Here is a 23,311-nt window from a genome sequence, read left to right as displayed (position 1 = left end):
TATATATTTTTAAACAAGTCTCATAATAATTTGTTTAACATGAATTTTGAATGTCTACCTCATCTCTGTACCCCACACACACTTATCTGTAAGGTCCCTCAGTCGAGCAGTGAATTTCAAAAAGATTCAACCAAAGACCAGGGAGGTTTTCCAATGCCTCGCAAAGAAGGGCACCTATTGGTAGATGGGTAAAAAAAAATACACTAAATATCTCTTTGAGCATGGTGAAGTTATTAATTATACTTTAGAGGTGTATCAATACACCCAGTTACTACAAAGATACAGGCGTCCTTCCTAACTCAGTTGCCAGAGAAGAAGGAAACCGCTCAGGGATTTCACCATGAGGCCAATGGTGATTTTAAAAGAGTTAGAGTTTAATGGCTGTGATATGAGATAATGGAGGATGGATCAACATCATTGTAGTAACTCCACAATACTAACCAAATTGACAGAGTCAGAAGAATAAAAGTCTTCCAAAACATACATCCTGTTTGAATATGGCACTAAAGTAAAACTCCAGGGTCGCCATTGAATGGTAGACCCAGGCTGTGACCCCACTCTCCGAGGGTGTCTCAGGGAGAATGGGATATGCAAAAAACACTGGACAAATATAAGCACCCATGAAATTATTACAGTTGCCAAGCTCAGTAGTAGCCAATGATGTCGACCCTGGTAAAGGATTCTGCATGCTTCCCAGCCGGAAGGGGTCTTGCATATATTATGATTACATATTGTGATGTTATGACAACATTTTGTGACTTTTTTTGTTCGTTTTGGACTTCGGTGAGTTTTTTTTCTTCAGCGGTTCGGGAACACAACATTTCTTCTGGAGGCAAGCCGAAGTCTACGCCCCTTCATCGGTGATTGGTCAACAGTAGGGATTCTTCAATAGTCTTTGTCATTCAACGAGAGACGACTCATTTTCTTGCTAATCTTTTCATTGAGAAATACTGCACCAAACATATTCGTTAGATGTATAATTGCGTGACTAAGATCTCAGCAAAAACTTCTAAATTAATGAAAGATTTCTTGAGTTATCTTAGATTAATTCTGACTATTTTGAGTAAGTTCTAACGTACGCACAAGGAGTCAGGAAACACGTGCAGTTAGTGAGTTTAATAATAATGAACAATACAAAACAAGAGAAGCACCTGACATGGAAACATAAACAATACTACATGACAACTACTAACAGAAGATTTCTATATAAAAAGGGTGAGTAGTCAAGGGAGTAATGAAGTCCAGGTGTGACTGATGAGATCCAGGTGTGCATAATGCTTTTTTCTTGTTTTTCCAAGTGAATTTTCACCTAAAATGACATACCCAAATCTAACTGCCTATAGCTCAGGCACTGAAGCAAGGATATGCATATTCTTGATACCATTTGAAAGGAAACACTTTGAAGTTTGTGGAAATGTGAAAGGAATGTAGAAGAATAACACATTAGATCTGGTAAAAGATAATACAAAAACAGTTTTGAATTTTTTTGCACCATCATCTTTGAAATGCAAGAGAAAGGCCATCACGTGCAATTTAGATTTTGTATGTACTTTTGTATGTACAAAGTTTCAGACTGAGCCAATGAACCATTCCGTCTCTGTTGAAATTTAAGTATCAAGACTGCCCAAATGTGCCTAATTTGTTTATTAATAACTTTGTTCAAAATTGTGCACTCGCCTCAAACAATAGCATGGTATTCTTTCACTGTAATAGCTACTGTATATTGGACAGTGCAGTTAGATTAACAAGAATTTATGCTTTCTGACAATATCAGATATGTCTGTCCTGGTAAATGTTCTTGTTACTTACAACCTCATGCTAATCACATTAGCCTACATTAGCACAACCGTCCCATGGATGGGATACCGACCCAGAAGAAGTTTTAATCCCATAAAGAATTTGAGACAGTAAATTGGTTTTCCTTTGACCTGGGGTTGATAACCGCTCTTGGTATTCCTCTCTTCGGAGTACTCTGGGGATGGAAACCTCTGTTTGTTAGTCCTCCTCTAGCAGCTCAACCACTTTGCGGAGCTTGTCCACTAACACTGTGGAACAGAAACACTTGATTACTCAACCTGTCCTGGGTATGAAAACACCTCTTAATGATGATTATAAGGATGGAAATAAGAAACAAGGATAACTGAGAGGACAAATAGGAATCAATATGAACAGGTGAAATTGTATCTAGGCCTACAGTAGATCATACAGTGCCCTCTGTAATGATTGGGACAGTGAAGCATTTTCTCTTCTTTTGGCTCTATACTCCAACAGTTTGGATGTGCAGACTGTCAGCTTTAATTTGATGGTATTTTCATCAATATCAGGCAAACTGTTTAGAAATTACAGCACTTTTTGCCCATAGTCCCCCCATTTCAGGGCACCAAAAGTATTGAGACAAATTCACTTGTATTAAAGTAGTAAAATGTTAAGTATTTGGTCCCATATTTATAGCATGCAGGGAATCCATCAATCAAGTATTTGTGCGTCTAACTTTGTCACTCACCATTATTCACGATAAATTCATGATCATGGTAGCATCCACAATGCATTATTTACCATTCATTTCTATTGGGCACGAAATAATCTGAAACACAACCAAAACAAACAGCAAATGCAGCCAACAAATGTGTAGAGTCACAAGTCATTGCATGCTAGGAATATGGGACCAAATACTTAACTTTTTACTACATCAATACACATACAGCAAGTGAATTTGTCCCAATACTTTGTGCCCTAAAATGGCGGGGATCATGTACAAAAAGTGCTGTAATTTCTTAACAGTTCACCTGATATGGATGAATACCCTCAAATTAAAACAGTCAGTCTGCACTTTAACCCGTTAGGTTCTGAACAGAGTAAAAACTCAGAAGATTAGAAAAAGCTCAAATTAAGTTTATTCACCCACTGGGTCATATAGCTGCAAAGACATGTCTACACAAGCATATATATTTATACCTTCCTACTAGGCGGAGTTAACTCCTTGCACATCTTGACAGCCAATACATCTCGGTTGCTAGTCAGGAACTTAATTGGTTCCTCTCACTGGTGTAGTCCTGGCCCTGCCTCATGCTAGAACCTTTGTGAGCGTGAAAGTATGTGGGTGTGAGATAGGACTGTTCCTTCTCACTTCATCTGACTTGACCTCGGGCCGAATTCTTTGCGTCTCCCTAATCCTCGACTGTCCTACTTTATTAGTGACTTAAACCAGACTGTTGCCCTTTCCCTCAATCCTTAGGAGCCATGAGATTTAACAATAACATGTTGACAGAATGCAAACTTTCTGCACTCCCTCGTCAATGTCCGTAACTTTCCATAGACCTAGTTCTTATCCATCCTCCATTGTTCTAGCCTGGTAACATGACAAAGTATATTTCAAGCTAGAAGCCAACACCCGGGAGTAATTGTTTGATTTAAAATCCAAACTTTGAGAGTATAGAGCCAAAAGAAGAAAAACGGAATCACTGTTCCAATAATTATGGAGGGCACTGTATATCTAGGCATATTAGTTGTGTGTGTTGAAGGTATTACCTCCTGCCGTTGGCCTTTGGAAGCTGTCATAGGAGCGACAGGCGTTGATCAGTTCCCCCAACTGTTTAGGGCAGTCTTCAGGAAGAGGTTCAGTATATTTGTCTTGACACACCCTCTGATACACCTCTTGGTGTGAGCAGTCTGATCATAAGTACAAGAAAAAACAGAAATGTAATGATACATTTCTAAATATGACAGAGCAAGCACATGCGTAGGAGGGAAAGAAAACCCAACCATTGCTATTTTCAGATATACAGTGTCATTGATGTTGTTGATAGTGTTTGTTACACACAGCATTGACACACCTCTGAAGGGAATCTCACGGGTTGCAATCTCCCAAAGGACAATGCCAAAACTGCAAAGAACACAACACTTTTAAAACAGAGTGAAATTGCAGTACACTCAGGCCTGAGGGGCCTACATTAGAACAGAGACCATTTCAACATTTAAAAAAATTGCATTGCCTTCAGAAAGTGTTCATACCCCTTAACTTATTCCACATTGTGTTACAGCTTGAATTCAAAATGGATTAAATATATTATTTCGCTCACCAAACTACACACAATACTCCATTATGACAAAGTGAAAACATGTTTTTAGTTCATTACCATAAGTATTCACACCCCTGAGTCAATGTTAGAATCACCTTTGGCAGTGATTACAGCTGTGAGTCTTTCTGGTTAAGTCTAAGAGATTTGCACACCTGGATTGTACAATATTTGCACATTATCTCAAAAGTTATTCAAGCTCTGTCAAGTTGGTTCTTGATCATTGCTAGACCGACATTTTAAAGTAGATCTAAGGCGATGGAAGTCAAAATTGTAACTAGGCCACTCACGGACAATTCAATGTCGTCATAGTAAGCAACTACAGGGTTAAATATGCCTTGAGTTTTAGGTTATTGTCCTGCTGAAAGGTGAATTTGTCTCCGAGTGTCTGTAGGAAAGCAGGCTGAATGAATGGTTTTCCTCTACACTCCTATAAAAAATAAAAAAAATGTAAAAGGTTCCATAAGGGTTTTTCGGCTGTCCCCATAGGAGAACCATTTTTTGGGTCCAGGAAGAACCCTTTTTGGTTCTAGATAGCACCTTTTTTTCTAAGAGTGTAGGATTTTGCCTATGCTTAGCTCTAGTCTTTTTTTAAATTAAAACAATAAATAATTACTCCCTAGTCCTTGCTGATGACAAGCATACCCATAACCAAGGGTTGGAACCAGTTCAGGAAACAGAACTGAAAAACAACTTTGAGGAACAGAGCCTGAAACTAAAGTGATCTATACAGTTCCGGAACAGAACCATTATTTTAAAAGCATGGGAACCGGTTAATAATGTTATTTTTCCAGGCCCACAAATATCGCATCAAAGTACCTATGCAAAGCCCTCACTCTGTTACTGAGAAACTCAGCGTCTGCCTGCCAGCTGATCTTTGCCAGTGGGTGTGCGTCTGTGCCTCCCCTCTGAAGCATAGGTTACTATAGCCTCCTGATGACATTATAAGCATGATTCAGAAAATTAGGGAGAGACGTTTAATTAGAGAATGGATTCACTTTTTCAATGCTAGTTAAGGATACTAAAAGTCATCACGTTTCACATTGGATTTATTAACTACAAAAAAGGTAAGACTTGTTTTTAATTATAGTGCTGCTCTGCACACACACAAGCTTGTTAGCGTTTCCTCTGGTCTAATGTTAAACCAACCTGGAAGTTCAAAGTAAATAAAAGATGCCCAGCGCTTCAAGGCAAGCTTCCTACAAAATGTCAGTGTGCGTGTTTCTTTTATTATGATTAAACCATGATGTTACGGCAAAATACAATTTGCTCGCAACAACTTTCCTATGCAGACTAAATTGTTTACCCGCTCCATAGTAAGCTGCTCTATCCGCACTGATTGGTTTAGTAATTTAATGTCGAGCTAAATGTAAAAATGCAAATAAATCCAGAACTTGATTTTGCTGGTCGGAACAGTAACGTAACACAAATAATGGTTCTGTTCAGAACAAAACAATTGGAAAATTATTTTTGGGTCCAACCGCTGCCCATAACATGCTTGAAAATATGGAGTGGTACTCAGTGATGTGTTTTGTTGGATTTGCCCCCAAACATAACACTTCGTATTCAGGACATAAAGTTAATTTCTTTGCCACATTCTTTACTTTAGTGCCTTATTGCATACAGGATGCATGTTTTGAAATATTTGGATTCTATACAGGCTTCCTTCTTACTCTGTCATTTAGGTTAGTATTGTGGAGTAACTACAATGTTGTTGATCCAGCCTAAGTTATCTCCAATCACAGTCATTAAACTCTGCAACTGTTTTAAAGTTAACATTGGCCTCATGATGAAATTCCTTCGCGGTTTTCTTCCCCGCCGCAACGGAATTAGGAAGGGCACCTGTATATTTGTAGTGACTGGGTGTATTGATACACCATCCAAAGTGTAATTAATAACTTCATGCTCAAAGAGATATTCTGTTTCATTTTTTTTTTATTTTTTATTTTTTTAAACCTATCTACCTGTCACGACTTCCGCCGAAGTTGGCTCCCCTGCCTGTTCGGGCGGTGCTCGGCGGTCGTCGTCACCGTCCTACTAGCTGCCACCGATCCCTTTTTCATTTGTCTGTTTGTTTTGTCTGATTAGTTGCACCTGTGGTTTTTTTGGTTTCGTAAATGAGCTTCCCTATATTTAGGAGTTTGACCCGCCCTTGTTTTGTGCGGGATTGTCTTTTGGTTACGTGCGTGTGTTTTGGGTTTTTGCAAGTGTTTCTCTGCGCCCTGTATGTTCGGGCTTATCATTTTTGTGTAATAGTAAAAGGAATATTTTTTCCCAAGCGGCTCTCTCTCTGCGTCTGATTCTTTCACCCACCTAGTCCCCCGTGACAGAATCCCACACCTGAAAATGGAATCAGCAAGAGCAGCCGCGTCTCTTCTCCCATCGATGGAGGAAAGGGTCCTCCATCACACCAGTGTTCTCCACAGAATTGGGTCAGCGATGGACCAAATGATGGAGAGGATGGATCGATGGGAGAGGAGTGGCCTTCCCACCTCATCTCCAGCACCCCCTCCTCCAGCACCTCCTGTTACCGCATCCGGGGCTCTTCGGCTGGCGCTCCCACGGGAGTATGATGGAACGGCGGCCGGGTGTCAGGGTTTCCTTCTCCAGCTGGAGCTTTACCTGGCGACCGTTCGTCCTTCTCCCTCCGGAGAGGAGAGCGTGAGCGCCCTCGTCTCCTGTTTGACTGGACGAGCTCTCGAGTGGGCCAACACAGTGTGGAATGGCCCAGACTCGGCGAGGGATCATTATCCCGAGTTCACCCGCCGATTCCGAGCTGTGTTGCTGTGTCTGTGTTTGTTGCACCACACGGTACTGTCTCGTCTCGTTCGTTCGTTCTTTCCTGTTCGTGCGTTCATTGTTTTTTATGTTCACAAGTTCAGGTCTGTTTAACGTCGTTTGTTGTTTTGTAGTTTATTCAAGTGTTCTTCGTGTTTTGTCTTCATTTAATAAATCATTATGTCTACATACCTCGCTGCGTGTTGGTCCGATCCATGCTCCTCCTCATCTGAGGAGGAGAACGAATATGACAGCCGTTACACTACCAATAGGGGCCTTTCTTTGCAAGGCATTGAAAAACCTCCCTGGTCTTTGTGGTTGAATCTGTGTTTGAAATTCACTGCTCGACTGAGGGACTTAACAGATAATTGTATATGTGGAGCACAGAGATGAGGTAGTCATTAAAAAGTCATGTTAAACACAATCATTGCACACAGAGCGAGTCCATGCAACGTATTAAGTGACTAGTAAAGCACATTTTTACTCCTGAACAAAGGGGTTGAATACTTATTGACTCAAGACATTTCAGCTTTGATACATTTCTAACACAATTCCACTTTGACATTACGGGGTATTGTGTGCATGCCAGTGACACAATCTCAATTTAATCCATTTAAAATTCTGTAACACGACAACATGTGGAAAAAGTCAAGGGATGTGACTACTTTCTGAAAGGCACTATAATGAGTTTGTGATTTTACATTCATGGTTCAATGGTTGAGAGTGTAGTATTTTGACTTGAAGCTGACCTGTACATCTCACATTCCTTGTTGTATTTATGATTAATACTCTCAAGCTGCTGAGGGGAGCTGTAGCATAAAGAGCTTCTACTGCTGTCCTTAGTCCTCTTCAATGACGTCTCGGTTTTGGCCAGCTCAAAACCTCCCAGCTAACCATGTACAACAAAGAACAGAAAATTACATCCAGATAGGTTAAGTACTCTATCACTTTGTAGTGTCAGACACACATGGATGTGTAGAGGACTGCATTGAACCTCATACCTTCACTCTGTACCCGGTATCTACCAGGAACTTGCTGCTGTTGATGCATCCATGCACTTTAAACTTCTCCTCCGACTGGTGCAATCTACAATTAGAGGGGGATTCGCTAGTCATGACAGCTCAAAGTGATTAGGGTACATTTCCTCTTTTATGTGAACTTTTGTGAGAGATGCGCAGAACACTGATACAATGTACCCACTATTTTAGAGAAGATGAAACACCAGATCATACTGTATAGTATTGGTGGATAGAAGTTAAGTAGTTGGATCATACGCTGCATGAATAGTTTCCAACGGAAAAGCATTCCTCATGAAGTGGGTTGAGGGAATGCCAAGAGTGTGCAAAGCTCTCATCAAGGCAAAGAGTCGCTACCTTGAAGAACCTCAAAATATGTTTGATTTGTTTAACACTTTTTTGGTTACTACATGATAACATGTGTTATTTCATAGTTTTGATGTCTTCACTATTATTCTACAATTTAGAAAATAGTAAAAATAAAGGAAACACTGGCATTCTCTCAACCAGCTTCATGAGTTAGTAACCTGGAATGCATTTCAATTAACAGGTTTGCTTTGTTAAAAGTTCATTTGTGGAATTTCTTTCCTTCTTAATGCATTTGAGCCAATCAGATGTGTTGCGACAAGGTAGGGGGGTATACAGAAGATAGCCCTATTTGGTAAAAGACCAAGTCCATATTATAGCAGGAACAGCTCAAATAAGCAAAGAGAAAAGACAGTCTATCATTACTTAAAGACATGAAGGTCAGTCAATACGGAACATTTCAAGAACTTTGAAAGATTCTTCAAGCGCAGTCGCAAAAACCATCAAGCGCGATGATGAAACTGGCTCTCATGAGAACCGCCACAGGAATGGAAGACCCAGAGTTACCTCTGCTGTAGAAGATAAGTTCATTAGTTACCAGCCATCTCAACTGTTCAGAGGAGACCGTGTGAATCAGGCCTTCATGGTCAAATTGCTGCAAAGAAACCACTACTAAAAGGATACCAATAAGAACAGACTTGCTTGGGCCAAGAAACACAGCAATGGTTATTAGACCAGTGGAAATCTGTCCTTTGGTCTGATGAGTCCAAATTATTTATTTTTGGTTCCAACTGCCGTGTCTTTGTGAGAAGCGGTGTGGGTAAATGGATGATCTACGCATGTGTATTTCCCCCCATAAAGCATGGAAGAGGTGGTGTCATGGTGTGGGGGTGCTTTGCTGGTGACACTGTGATTTATTTAGAATTTAAGGCACACTTAACCAGCATGGCTACCACAGCATTCTGCAGCGATACGCCATCCCATCTGGTTTGGGCTTAGTGGGACTATCATTTGTTTTTCAACAGGACAATGACCCAACACACCTCCAGGCTGTATAAGGGCTATTTTACCAAGAAGGAGAGTGATGGCGTGCTGCATCAGATGACCTGGCCTCCAACAATCCCCCGACCTCAACCCAATTGAGATGATTTGGGATGAGTCGGACAGCAGAGTGAAGAAAAAGCAGCGACCAAGTGCTCAGCATATGTGGGAACTCCTTCAAGACCGTTGGAAAAGCATTCCAGGTGAAGCTGGTTGATAGAATGCCAAGAGTGTGCAAAGTTGTCATCAAGGCAAAGGGTGGCTACGTTGAAGAATCTAAAATGTATTTTTATTTGTTTAACACTTTTTTTTGTTACTACATGAATCCTTATGTGTTATTTAAAAGTTTTGATGTCTTCACTAATTTTCTACAATGTAGAAAATAGTAAAAATAAAGAAAACCTTCTCATTCATGGGTTTTTCTACAACTTTTGACCGGTAGTGTATATGAATGAATGAAAGAGAGCGAGCAAGCGAAAGAGAAAGACTTATTCAACTAAAAAAATGTATGATAGACCGATTCCTTGGTTAAAATTGTATCAATATAAAACTTATGGCAAAGATATGATAGAGATGGTGCTCCGTGCGTCATGTCATGTGTAATAGGTGGTGTCTGGTTTCATGTGTGTAGGGCACAAGGTAAAGAGATTCATTTCTATAGTGGTACTGTATAACTGTAGGTAGGTTGGCATTTATTGTCATGAGTTTTGCCCTGGAGGCAGCTCTGCAGTAGTCACTAGCTTGAACAGCCACAAAGACATAAAATCAGATTTTAAACCTTAACCACACTACTAAACCTAATGCCTAAAAAAATACCTTCAATCAAGACCAAAAAGTAGCTTGCCCATCTAGCCCATCTTTACTGCCTTCAGGTCAAGATTCATGACAATAAACATCAACCTGTTACCTGTAGAGGCCCTGTGCTGCATCCAGACTCATGACAATAAACATCAACCTGCTACCTGTAGAGGCCCTGTGCTGCATCCAGACTCATGACAATAAACATCAACCTGTTACCTGTAGAGGCCCTGTGCTGCATCCAGACTCATGACAATAAACATCAACCTGCTACCTGTAGAGGCCCTGTGCTGCATCCAGACTCATGACAATAAACATCAACCTGCTACCTGTAGAGGCCCTGTGCTGCATCCAGACTCATGACAATAAACATTAACCTGTTACCTGTAGAGGCCCTGTGCTGCATCCAGACTCATGACAATAAACATCAACCTGCTACCTGTAGAGGCCCTGTGCTGCATCCAGACTCATGACAATAAACATCAACCTGCTACCTGTAGAGGCCCTGTGCTGCATCCAGACTCATGACAATAAACATCAACCGGTTACCTGTAGAGGCCCTGTGCTGCATCCAGACTCATGACAATAAACATCAACCTGCTACCTGTAGAGGCCCTGTGCTGCATCCAGACTCATGACAATAAACATCAACCTGTTACCTGTAGAGGCCCTGTGCTGCATCCAGACTCATGACAATAAACATCAACCTGCTACCTGTAGAGGCCCTGTGCTGCATCCAGACTCATGACAATAAACATCAACCTGCTACCTGTAGAGGCCCTGTGCTGCATCCAGACTCATGACAATAAACATCAACCTGCTACCTGTAGAGGCCCTGTGCTGCATCCAGACTCATGACAATAAACATCAACCTGTTACCTGTAGAGGCCCTGTGCTGCATCCAGACTCATGACAATAAACATCAACCTGTTACCTGTAGAGGCCCTGTGCTGCATCCAGACTCATGACAATAAACATCAACCTGCTACCTGTAGAGGCCCCGTGCTGCATCCAGATTCATGACAAACATCAACCTGTTACCTGTAGAGGCCCTGTGCTGCATCCAGACTCATGACAATAAACGTCAACTGCTACCTGTAGAGGCCCTGTGCTGCATCCAGACTCATGACAATAAACATCAACCTGCTACCTGTAGAGGCCCTGTGCTGCATCCAGACTCATGACAATAAACATCAACCTGCTACCTGTAGAGGCCCCGTGCTGCATCCAGATTCATGACAATAAACATCAACCTGTTACCTGTAGAGGCCCTGTGCTGCATCCAGACTCATGACAATAAACGTCAACTGCTACCTGTAGAGGCCCTGTGCTGCATCCAGACTCATGACAATAAACATCAACCTGCTACCTGTAGGGCCCTGTGCTGCATCCAGACTCATGACAATAAACATCAACCTGCTACCTGTAGAGGCCCTGTGCTGCATCCAGACTCAAGACAATAAACATCAACCTGCTACCTGTAGAGGCCCTGTGCTGCATCCAGACTCATGACAATAAACATCAACCTGCTACCTGTAGGGCCCTGTGCTGCATCCAGACTCATGACAATAAACATCAACCTGTTACCTGTAGAGGCCCCGAGCTGCATCCAGACTCAAGCGAGCCTTTCTGTCCCAGGGCAGCTTCCTTTGGGAATCCAGCACCTCTCTCAGACTGCCCTTCTCACAAAACTCCATGACAATGAGGAAGTTTGGATTGGGTCCTATAGGACAACAAGGGTAGAGAAGATCATTATTAAATGCAACAACGGCACATCATCACATTTTGAAATATCCTGCAATCACATGGTGATTTGATCCTGTCTTATATTTCTTCAGCAATTACTACACATACTGTAAAACAAATACAGAAGCTCACTCACCGCTCTCATCCTGGACACAGATCCCAAACATTCGCAGGATGTTTGGTGACTCAAAGCGTTTCATAGTCTCCACTTCCTTTTTAAAGACGCTTCTCACCTGACTGTGTGGGACACACATAACCCATTAAACAAATAGATGTTTAGCACCGAAAGTGATATTACAAGAACTCTCTGAGACGTCTTGTATGCTATGCTACATACCTCAGGCTTGTGCTACTTGAGTAGGCGTATCTTTTGATGGCCACTGTGAATTTGTTGTACTCTCCTTTGAATATTTCAGAGCTGTCATTTTTGATGAAGGGCTCTTTGGGCAGGTCGTAGATCAGCTCCTCTGGCTTGATCTCTCTGATGTCTTCATGAAAAATACTGGGCTTCATTACTGTCAATGGGAAACACACAACAAAGTCACTGAGATGGCAAGTCACATAGGCACATCAAACCAATAACACAGAGAACTGAAGGTATCACAGCACATCGTCACGCAAAATACAGTGCGGATGGAGAGGCCATGGGATGCTGGCCTGATGTAGGATGCAGAACTGTGCTGATAGGATATACTCACAGTCTCCTTTATCATCAGGCACAGGTTGAAATCAGTAAGAAATTAGAAACAGCAACAGTTACAAGTACAGTTTGTAATGACAATTAATCTATAGAGGCTTACTTACAGGTTTCCAACATGGCTTTGATGTCTTGCACATCTTTTTCAGTGGAGTTCACTTTCTCATGCACTGTGTCCACACTTTCCTTCGTGTCCTCCGCCAGAGATAGTAGCACTGTGGGACATAACAGTAACAAACACACACAAATACATTTGGCGTAGTCAGCAGGATCAACAACTGGAGCTTTCCCTACCTGCTCATACAGAGAGGCCATTTGATTTTGACCTTGCACTGAAACGGCATGGTAGAGCTGTCTCACATTTCTGCAGCTCCAGACGATCACTCTCCCTGTCAGCCTCATCCTCTCTCCATCGTGTCGTCTCTCGAGACTCCTGAAGTAGCTCGTCACTCTGATCCACCTGCAGGGCTAGCGACAGCCCCTGAGCCGCATCATTCAGACGCTCATTTAAACTCCCAAAATCATCTCCCTGGTCGTAGGCCTTCAGGATGCGCTTCAGGTAGCTGGCGCAGGAATATTTCTTAACCACGTCCTGGGCATTTTCCAGGGTGAGTTTGAGCTCGCATAGGACATTCTTCACAAGGGGAGGCTTTTGCCCCAGTCCCTTCACCTTGACTGCTCTCACCAGCTCTTCCAAGGCTTTTATGCGCTGGGCCAAACGCTGACAGCGCTTCTTATTGGCTTTCACTTCACCACATAGAGAGTAAAGCTTCTCTGCTATGCCCAAGATGGGATCTATGATGTCCATGGCTGGAGGGAAAAGAGTGGATTAAGAAATGCATTAGGCAAGGTTTTCCCAAACCATAGCTCTGAGAAAGTCGATCAACCGTAGCAGTATACTAACCTGTCCAACTGACCTTGTTGTTGACAGCACCAACTAGTTCAATAATTAATGTTGAACGCTGTGTTGTCATGTGTTGCTGCCTTGCTATGCTGTCTTAGGTCTCTATGTAGTGTTGTTGTCTCTTGTCGTGATGTGTGTTTGTCCTATATTTATATATATAATTTTTTTAATGATATCTAATCCCAGCCTCCGTCCCCGCAGGAGGCCTTTTGGTAGGCCGTCATTGTGAATAAGAATTTGTTCTTAACTGACTTGCCTAGGTATATATAACAAATACATTTAAAAAAAATCACAACAGTCATACAAGTTCTGGAGACGTCTCTCTCACTTCAGCTAGACATTATATGTGCCGTGTGTGTGTTTGTGTGTAGGGAAGGCATTGTTACCACCTAATTACATAAATAATATAAGCCGAAATGGATACATCAGGTTTTCTGGTCATGTTTAACCATAACTTCTTATTTCCATAGCTACTTTGGCACTGAGTAATGTCAGTTAATGTCTTTCGAACATTAGTCTGGTAGAGGAAGGGAAACTTGCTTATCCCTGAGACACATCCGATGTGAGACTAATGTGCAGTTTTTAAGTTCTTGTGAAAGCTGAGGGAAGTTTATTTCATTTGGCCTTTTAAGTAATTTTTTTAAGTAATGTTCAGTTGCGCAATCAATGACAAATGAACAGCAGCAGTTATGACAAACAATAAGGTCTGATTCCCCAGACCCAGGTTAAGCCAAGTCCTGGACTACAATGCACTTTCAATGGGTATTCAATAGAGAAAATTGCTGGTGATGGCATGGATATGATGTAGCTAGTAGCTACCCCTTTGTGTTGGCTGGCAACCCCTGCTTAGGATCATTCAAAGCAATAGCATCTGTCTTAGCCATTCCAAAATCACAGAACTGTATAATTCTACAACCTAAACTGTTTTTCTATTGCCTCTAGGAGGTAACTGAATAACAAGTGCTGACAAGGAAATAATTCGTAAGCAACTAATTTCAATAGACTGCCTTGCTCTCGAGAACCCAAGGGGGGTTACAGCTTTCCGTCTTGGGTTCTCAGAAGAACGTATGGACCACAGCTGGATCTCTGCGAACTACTCTACCTCCATATCACATCAAAAATTATTTCACAAAAGCAAAATATACACTTACTGTAAACTGTTTTAACACAGTTGCAGCTGACAGCATTTTTCAGTTACACACAGGTGATCATTTCTGTATTTTGAAAGTTACATATCTTGAAAACTTGATTGCTGACAAGCTAAACATTTTGGGACTATGTCAACAACGGACTAAAGAAACAAATACAAAAATATAGTTTTTGGGTGGATTGCAAGCGAGGCGTACAGACGTTTAGACAGAGCATTTGTGCAGCGTCGGGGAATTTCCCTCAGGCGGCAGACAGCTTCGTGAATAGACGGTATATGTTTACCGTCTATTGAATGGGCTACAGAGCCCCCATATCACTAGTATGAGTCACATCTGTCGATTGGTTGTATTATTAAATGTTTCACACTTGCCAGCATCTATCAATGACAACCAGAAGTTCTCGCATTTCAGAGGAGACAGACACACTAGTGAGAACTTTTGATGAATGGTTTGAGCAAATGGCATTGTTCTCAAAAGCAGGAAGCAGGCTATAAGACAAATCACACGCAACAAGCACTTGTTAATGTTCTCAACCTAAAACCTATTGTACGTTTGAAATGGAAATTACCTTGAGAGACTGTTGTTGGTGCTGTGACTCTAACATCTGAAACTGAAAGGAGATCACACCCTTAGTATCACAGGTTTCAATGGAGCTCCTCCTACATCAATAACGCTCACAGAAGAGCTTCTTCTTTTTCTTCTGTGGGTTTTATGGCAAACTACACCCAAAAAGTTGTATTGCCACCACCTGGACGGTTTGAAAAAAATAAAAAATAATGATAATTTAAAAAATCCATACGTAATCCACCCTAATAAAAATAGTACATTGCCAAAACAAACAAAACTCCCACTTCATTCGGAAGACATGGCTTCGTGGTTCCCACCGCAATTGCAACATGTCACATATTCATCCCTTTTATATCAAATAATATGATCCTTTCCAAAACTTGGACATCTCTGCTTCTCCCTTCTGCAAACATGACCAACATCTTTACAATTATCACACTGCATTGGTCTTGGGATAAATTCTCTGACTCTGTAGTTTATATACCCCATCAGCACTTGAGTAGGGAGAGACTGCATATCAAAAACCAAAAGAACAGATTGATTTTACTCCTATTGAAAAAGTGAAGTCTATCTAATTTTGTTGACAATTGTACATAAAACACTCTTTACAGTTGTATAAACTCAGCAGAGAAAGTTCTCGCTCTCCATTCAGCTCCACTCTTATCTCGAGGAGTGTTTCTTTAAAACATCCAACATATCAAGCAAGTATTTTTAATATTCCACAAGTGTAATATATGGCGCTATACACCTTTATTGATAGTCCATAACCCCCATGTTTAACAGCCAATAAGTATCACTCTTGACGTTGAAGGTCAAGGGAATATGTAAATGAGCGGTCTTTCAGTTTGAAGTGAGCACAGTGTTAATTGTTACCATGCTTCAGATTTAAAGCCAAGAGTAATGGTACATCAGTCTCCATTGTCAAGTTATTTATACCGTGCCATCTAGAGTACGACAACAAGTATCATTAGACTAACTGTTTTGTACAGATAATTATCAGACTCAAGTTACAAATGCTAGCAAACACGCCAATACATTTAGTTTACATTTTTTCACAAAAAGCACTGCACTGGGCTTTTACTAGTTCTTATTTAGCAGATGAATATAGGTGTCTTCAGCGCAGGTAATGTTAACCAAGCATTTTGGAGTTTTGTACCTGAAAGTCAACGGTTACATGAAAATTGTCAAAGCACTTTGCACTAGTACAAATAGATACCTTCAAGGCTTTGGCTTTGAAGGCACTGCAAGGCACTGCAATAGTATGTAAGCATTACTTTAACCACAGAAATCCATTTCAGACTGCTCACTCCAAATTGTCGGTTTTAGCATACAAGACCAGAACTGTGGCCCGTCTCTTACATTCTGGGCAATATACTGGCCAGGGAACAAGCACTAACCAGCTATACACCAAATATACAAAAGTATGTGGACACCGTTTCAAATTAGTGGATTTGGCTATTTCAGCCACACCCGTTGCTGGCAGGTGTATAAAAATGAGCACACAGTCACGCAATCTCCATAGACAAACATTTGCAATAGAATGGCCTTACTGAAGAGCTCTGACTTTCAACGTGGCACCGTCATAGGATGCCACCTTTCCAACAAGTCAGTTCGTCAAATTTCTGCCCTGCTAGAGCTGCCCCAGTCAACTGTAAGTGCTGTAATTGTGAAGTGGAAATGTCTAGGAGCAACAACTGCTCAGCCACAAAGTGGTAGGCCACACAAGCTTACAGAACGAGACCTCCGAGTGCTGAAGCTTGTAGCGAGTAAAAATCGTCTGTCCTCAGTTGCAACACTCACTACCGGAGTTCCAAACTGCCTCTGGAAGCAACGTTAGTACAATAACTGTACGTCAGGAGCATTATGAAATGGGTTTCCATGGCTGAGCAGCCGCACACAAGCCTAAGATCACCATGCGCAATGCCAAGTGTCAGCTGGAGTGGTGTAAAACTCGGTGCCATTGTACTCTGGAGCAGTGGAAACGCGTTCTCTGACTCCTCTGCACCAGCTACACCCAGACCTATTACAAACATCTGAGAATGGACAGGCATTCCCTCTGATGTAGAGCATCTCCGTCCTGCTGATTCATTCAGGTGGAAATGTTACCTGCATATCTGACGTAGGATAAGAGATAAGTTGAGTGTCCTGTGAATATGTTTATGTACAGTGGGGAGAACAAGTATTTGATACACTGCCGATTTTGCAGGTTTTCCTACTTACAAAGCACGTAGAGGTCTGTCATTTTTATCATAGGTACACTTCAACTGTGAGAGTCGGAATCTAAAACAAAAATCCAGAAAATCACATTGTATGATTTTTAAGTAATTAATTTGCATTTTATTGCATGACATAAGTATTTGATACATCAGAAAAGCAGAACTTAATATTTGGTACAGAAACCTTTGTTTGCAATTACAGAGATCATACGTTTCCTGTAGTTCTTGACCAGGTTTGCACACACTGCAGCAGGGATTTTGGCCCACTCCTCCATACAGACCTTCTCCAGATCTTTCAGGTTTCGGGGCTGTCGCTGGGCAATACGGACTTTCAGCTCCCTCCAAAGATTTTCTATTGGGTTCAGGTCTGGAGACTGGCTAGGCCACTCCAGGACCTTGAGATGCTTCTTACGGAGGCACTCCTTAGTTGCCCTGGCTGTCTGTTTCGAGTCGTTGTCATGCTGGAAGACCCAGCCACGACCCATCTTCAATGCTCTTACTGAGGGAAGGAGGTTGTTGGCCAAGATCTCGCGATACATGGCCCCATCCATCCTCCCCTCAATACGGTAGAGTCGTCCTGTCCCCTTTGCAGAAAAGCATCCCCAAAGAATGATGTTTCCACCTCCATGCTTCACGGTTGGGATGGTGTTCTTGGGGTTGTACTCATCCTTCTTCTTCCTCCAAACACGGCGAGTGGAGTTTAGACCAAAAAGCTCTATTTTTGTCTCATCAGACCACATGACCTTCTCCCATTCCTCCTCTGGATCATCCAGATGGTCATTGGCAAACTTCAGACGGGCCTGGACATGCGCTGGCTTGAGCAGGGGGACCTTGCGTGCGCTGCAGGATTTTAATCCATGACGGCGTAGTGTGTTACTAATGGTTTTCTTTGAGACTGTGGTCCCAGCTCTCTTCCGGTCATTGACCAGGTCCTGCCGTGTAGTTCTGGGCTGATCCCTCACCTTCCTCATGATCATTGATGCCCCACGAGGTGAGATCTTGCATGGAGCCCCAGACCGAGGGTGATTGACCGTCATCTTGAACTTCTTCCATTTTCTAATAATTGCACCAACAGTTGTTGCCTTCTCACCAAGCTGCTTGCCTATTGTCCTGTAGCCCATCCCAGCCTTGTGTAGGTCTACAATTTTATCCCTGATGTCCTTACACAGCTCTCTGGTCTTGGCCATTGTGGAGAGGTTGGAGTCTGTTTGATTGAGTGTGTGGACAGGTGTCTTTTATACAGGTAACGAGTTCAAACAGTTGCAGTTAATACAGGTAATGAGTGGAGAACAGGAGGGCTTCTTAAAGAAAAACTAACAGGTCTGTGAGAGCCGGAATTCTTACTGGTTGGTAGGTGTCAAATACTTATGTCATGCAATAAAATGCAAATTAATTACTTAAAAATCATACAATGTGATTTTCTGGATTTTTGTTTTAGATTCCGTCTCTCACAGTTAAAGTGTACCTATGATAAAAATTACAGACCTCTACATGCTTTGTAAGTAGGAAAACCTGCAAAATCGGCAGTGTATCAAATACTTGTTCTCCCCACTGTATATGTACTGTACATCTGTGTGTATATCTTGGTATATATTTTTTATTTAAATTATTATTATCATTGTGTTTTGTGGTTGAGGGGTATGGGGTGGGGGGAGGTTGATGGGGATGGTGAAGGTGCTGGGGGTGTCCTATTGAGGGCAAAGTGACCTATTGGGGAGGGGATTCTTCATGGAGGCACATTCAGTCATAGTTTTGTTTATTATATTATTACACATTTATTTATTTTTTCTTCTTTTTTTTATATTATTATAACAGTTTACTGTGATTATGGATATGCACTCATGTTGACTTGAGTATATATTTTTTTATATATTATTATTATTATTTTATTATTACTACTGTACCTACATTCTTAAAAGCTAAAACAGAAAAAGTGTTTTTTTTTTTAGGAAAAGCCATAAGAGGAAAAAGCACGATGGGATGGGGGATTGAGGGATGGGTAGAGAACAGTAGAGTGCTCTGAAAACTATTATTTCTGAAATAACCACTTCCTTTTGTGACTAGTCTAATACTTCCTGTGGCACACATCAGAGGGCATGATAGGTCACCAAAATGATTCTGAAGTGTGCCAGGCCTTGCAGCCCCAAGATAGAAGGGGGGGGGGGGGGGGGGCAAGAAAATGGCCTTGCTGAACCCCCCCCCCCCCCCCCCACTTCTAATTTCCTTAATTTTGTGGCTAGAGTCAAATACTCTCTGTGGCACACACTACTGGTTAACATGAGCTACCAAAATGATTCTGAAGTGTGCCAGGCAGGGAGAATTTCGGCAGGCAAGAAAATAGCCTTGCCCGAACCCACCCCCCTTCAAATTTCCTTAATTTTGTGGCTAGAGTCAAATACTTTCGGTGGCACACATCAGAGTCAAATACTTTCTATAGAACAAACTTCACGTCAGGATAGGCAACCAAAATGAATAATTTATGTATGTGTGTTATATTAAACATAGAAGAGGGAGTAAAATGTAGGCAAGCAATAAACATTTCAGAACAACTACTAGTCGAATAAGACATGTGAGATGACGAATTTTGGCAAAGAGATTTATTTATAGACTAATACAATTGAAACAAATAGCCAAACTGAAAACTGCAGACATCACTAGTGCCTCCCCCGCGATCAAACCGACATAAAAAATCTAATAAAATGCACCATAACATGATCAGAAATCTCAACTAGCAAGCAAGTCGCAGCAATGAAGAATTTAGTGCATGCGCGTTCACGCGAAGGTGGGGAATTCTGGCAGGGGCGAGCTTTTCGGCACAACACAGGCAAACCGTGCCAATATCCTCCAAACACCGGCTTTGAGGGCATTATCATTTTTATACAACTGGTTACCAACATAATCAAATAATAATTTACATATTTATTAAAAACGTTATTTTGATTAATTTATTCATACTATTTCATCCTTCCTCAAGACATAGACATACAAATCTAGAATTGCTACCCAAGCTGGCTGGTCTTTTTGTTCTGTATCTATGGATGCGGCCCAGTTGTTCATTCTAAATGTTCCATTGCCATGCTGGCCGGCAACGTTCTTATGCCTTGCTTGCTAGCTAGCCAACTACGTCTAATTTACAGTCACGTCAAAAAGTGCAGCCAGAATAACAACAAAGTAGCCGCACTTGCTTATTTGGAACATCCGTAACAATGAGCTAATGGCATAGAACATGTGCGCACTCGTCAGGTCACTGTTCAGAGAAGCTAGCAAACAACACAGCTAAAACAATCACTTTAAACTGAAGCTGGAAAGACTGCAAACTAGCTGCACTTCGTTTACCGAGGTAAAGACAGTTTCAGATTGGATATTCGACGGATTTTCGTCTAGTTTTCCTTACGTCCACCAACAGCAGTAGGGACTAGTGACATTTGTCAACATAGTGACAAATCAAATGTTTCAAATTTCAATAGCTCTTTTTAAAACCATTACTCATAAAACTTTCTAAACTGGTTGTAGCTAGCCCGATGGCATAGACACACATTGCACATGCTTTTTTTTGTCAATTTCCATCTCACATTATTTTTAAATATTTATTTACATTTGGTTATATGCTCTTTGGTTATATGACCTACTGACTTCAAACAAGGTTCAGAATGTACACTCAGTGGGCCTACACATTACACACCATTTAGTTTGTCCATTTTCCTCTTACGTGTTTTTACATACATTTTTCTAACTTTAAAATTGCAATAGCTACTTGGTCATGTGACCTACTGATTTCAAACAAGGTTCAGAATGTCCACTGACTACCCTTATATAGTCAGTGGACTATAGTTTTTCCATTGTACTGGATCTAATACATATTAGCATTTTACATACAATCATAAGTGTAATAATTTTTTATGACATACTGTGAAAAACTCTCTTGGCTGCTGACTCTGTCACTTTCAGACATGTGTAGAGCAGACTGAAAGGGGAAGGGTAGCTCTTGACTTGAACCACAGGGGTTCTGTGTAAAGAGAGAGTAATCCAAAAGGCACAGACACACCCCTTGACTTTCAATTGGCACCCTTGACCTGTATGTATTCTCTCATGATTGGTCTCCGTGGTGCTTAGTCAATGGGAACTCCGTTGCTGGCCCCATCATAAACTTTTTACATAGTCTGGCAGTCTGACTAAAGTGCCAGAGGTATGAGGAGAGACATCCTCCTTTGTTTTTATGAGAACAAATATTTCCTAACACTTTGGATCCTATTCTTGGACAGTTAGAAGACACAATGCGTCAATGCAACATTATTATTATTTTTTTTTTACTAATTACTGTCCATGAGTAACCTCAACCTTGTGGGTCTGTGGGTGTTTGGGCCAATAAAGTGCCAACTCAATTCTACCACTGACTAGTCTCTCATGCCCCTATGAACACAGGGCAATAGTTTTTACTCTAAACTAGCCTTTTTTTTACTGGAGTACACTAACCCCTAATTGGGGCTCTTTTCTTGACACACAGTAGCAGTTTACCAGATAAGAAGTCAAGAAGATCAAAAAGTAGATTGGCGTAAGGGTGTATTACGTCCTGTGCTGCCCCATAGACATATCCATTCTGGATAAAATCATAGCTGAAAAATGCCTCTATGTATGTGTATGCTGTATGTGGGAATGTCCGTCCTACATGTAGTGTTGATACATGGAATATTCCTGTCACGCCCTAGTTATCTTTGTTTTCTTTCTTATTTTAGTTAGGTCAGGGTGTGACATGGGGAATGTATGTGTTTTTGTATTGTCTAGGGGTTTTGTATGTTTAATGGGGCAGTGTCTTGTATAGGTGTTTGTATGTCTATGGCTGCCTAGATTGGTTCTCAATTAGAGGCAGCTGTTGTTCATTTGTCTCTGATTGAGAGCTATATTTAGGCAGCCATATTCATTGGGTATTTCGTGGGTAATTGTCTATGTCTAACGTTAGTAGCTTGTGTATGCACTTTCGTTTGTAGCTTCACGGTCATTTGTTGTTTTGTTTATTTTTGTAAAAGTGTTCGTTTCGTGTTTCATCTTCTCTAATAAAAGAAGATGTATTTGTATCACGCTGCGCCTTGGTCCTCTCTTCCACATCAAGACGATCGTGACAATTCCTCAACTGCATATATCATAAATTGCTATTGCAAATAGTAGTATTATGTTCAACAACTGACATTTTCAGATATTATTTTGACAAACACACTTTAACACACTTTGGTGCTGACAATTCATTCACTATTGTCATAGACTTGATGGGCACTGTCATCTGTGATCTTTGTGATATGACTTTCTTTAATAAAGCACGTACTGATGAAACTGTCACTTAATATTTTTTTGTTAAAGTATACAAACGCTCTACATTTATTCACTCTGTGATAGGGTTGGATCCAATATGCTACTTTTATTATTCTCCTGTAAATGGTTCAGTGCCTATAATTTAGGCTGAGTGTAGAATGGGGCATAAAGGAAATTACCTCTACTAGATTATAGTGATAAGGAAATCAGCATACAGTTTTGGCCTGTGTATTCATTTGCCTATAACTAATCAGAATTCCATTATGTTTACATAAAAAAGAGAATAGTTCAAAATTAGAAGATCCTGCCATGGAAAAGACGACTGGGTGGACATAAAGTGGAAAGGAGGGAAATAACTCACACCATGCAGCAGGACACCTTCAGCTGAGGGTTCTTTGTAATGCAGGTTTGATAGTTATATTTTCAATAATGAATGGTTAGCTGTTATTTTACATTTACATTTTAGTCATTTAGCAGACGCTCTTATCCAGAGCGACTTACTGTTATGTGACAATTAGATCAAAAACTCTATAAAAATGGGGTGTAGATGGCCAAGGAAGTTGCACAGAACTTCCCCAACATCCCCTCCCAAATTGATATAGAATGGAGCTACTGCAAAAAGAAATGGCTGAGGATATATTAAAAATGTCTGGTATATATTGACATTTAATTCAAAGTAAATGTAAATTCTTTATTTTTATGTAGTTGTGTGGG

General features: G+C 41.1%; 1 protein-coding gene across 2 annotated transcripts; it reads right to left on the bottom strand.

Annotated features, from left to right (window-relative positions):
• Positions 1–1,101: 1,101 nt before the first annotated feature.
• LOC139530197 (mixed lineage kinase domain-like protein) lies at positions 1,102–15,223 on the bottom strand. Of its 2 annotated transcripts, XM_071326386.1 has the most exons (12): positions 15,079–15,223; positions 12,819–13,268; positions 12,566–12,673; positions 12,099–12,276; positions 11,898–11,998; positions 11,603–11,738; positions 7,856–7,940; positions 7,604–7,743; positions 3,834–3,883; positions 3,529–3,669; positions 2,504–2,584; positions 1,102–2,045 (listed from the first exon to the last, which is right to left on the bottom strand). In XM_071326386.1, exons 2-11 carry the CDS (start codon positions 13,264–13,266, stop codon positions 2,553–2,555), a joined length of 1,419 nt encoding a protein of 472 aa, XP_071182487.1. In that variant the 5' UTR covers positions 13,267–13,268; positions 15,079–15,223; the 3' UTR covers positions 1,102–2,045; positions 2,504–2,552. The 2 variants fall into 2 exon arrangements, with proteins under 2 accessions (XP_071182487.1, XP_071182486.1); XM_071326385.1 differs by lacking the exon at positions 2,504–2,584.
• Positions 15,224–23,311: the final 8,088 nt, after the last annotated feature.

This window comes from Salvelinus alpinus, chromosome 9 (assembly GCF_045679555.1).
Source record: "Salvelinus alpinus chromosome 9, SLU_Salpinus.1, whole genome shotgun sequence".
In the NCBI taxonomy this organism is placed as follows: domain Eukaryota; kingdom Metazoa; phylum Chordata; class Actinopteri; order Salmoniformes; family Salmonidae; genus Salvelinus; species Salvelinus alpinus.
Note: the sequence above shows the minus strand (reverse complement) of the source record. Positions and strands in the feature narration are given on the sequence as shown.

Excerpts from the sequence above, each read along its gene's own strand:
- LOC139530197 (XM_071326385.1), bottom strand. The coding sequence starts at position 13,266 with ATGGACATCATAGATCCCATCTTGGGCATAGCAGAGAAGCTTTACTCT. Across the intron at positions 11,739-11,897 it reads CTGTGTCCAGGATGAGAGCG|GACCCAATCCAAACTTCCTC; the intron begins GTGAGTGAGCTT and ends GTTGTCCTATAG. Across the intron at positions 7,941-11,602 it reads GCAGCTCGGGGCCTCTACAG|ATTGCACCAGTCGGAGGAGA; the intron begins GTAACAGGTTGA and ends CTCTAATTGTAG.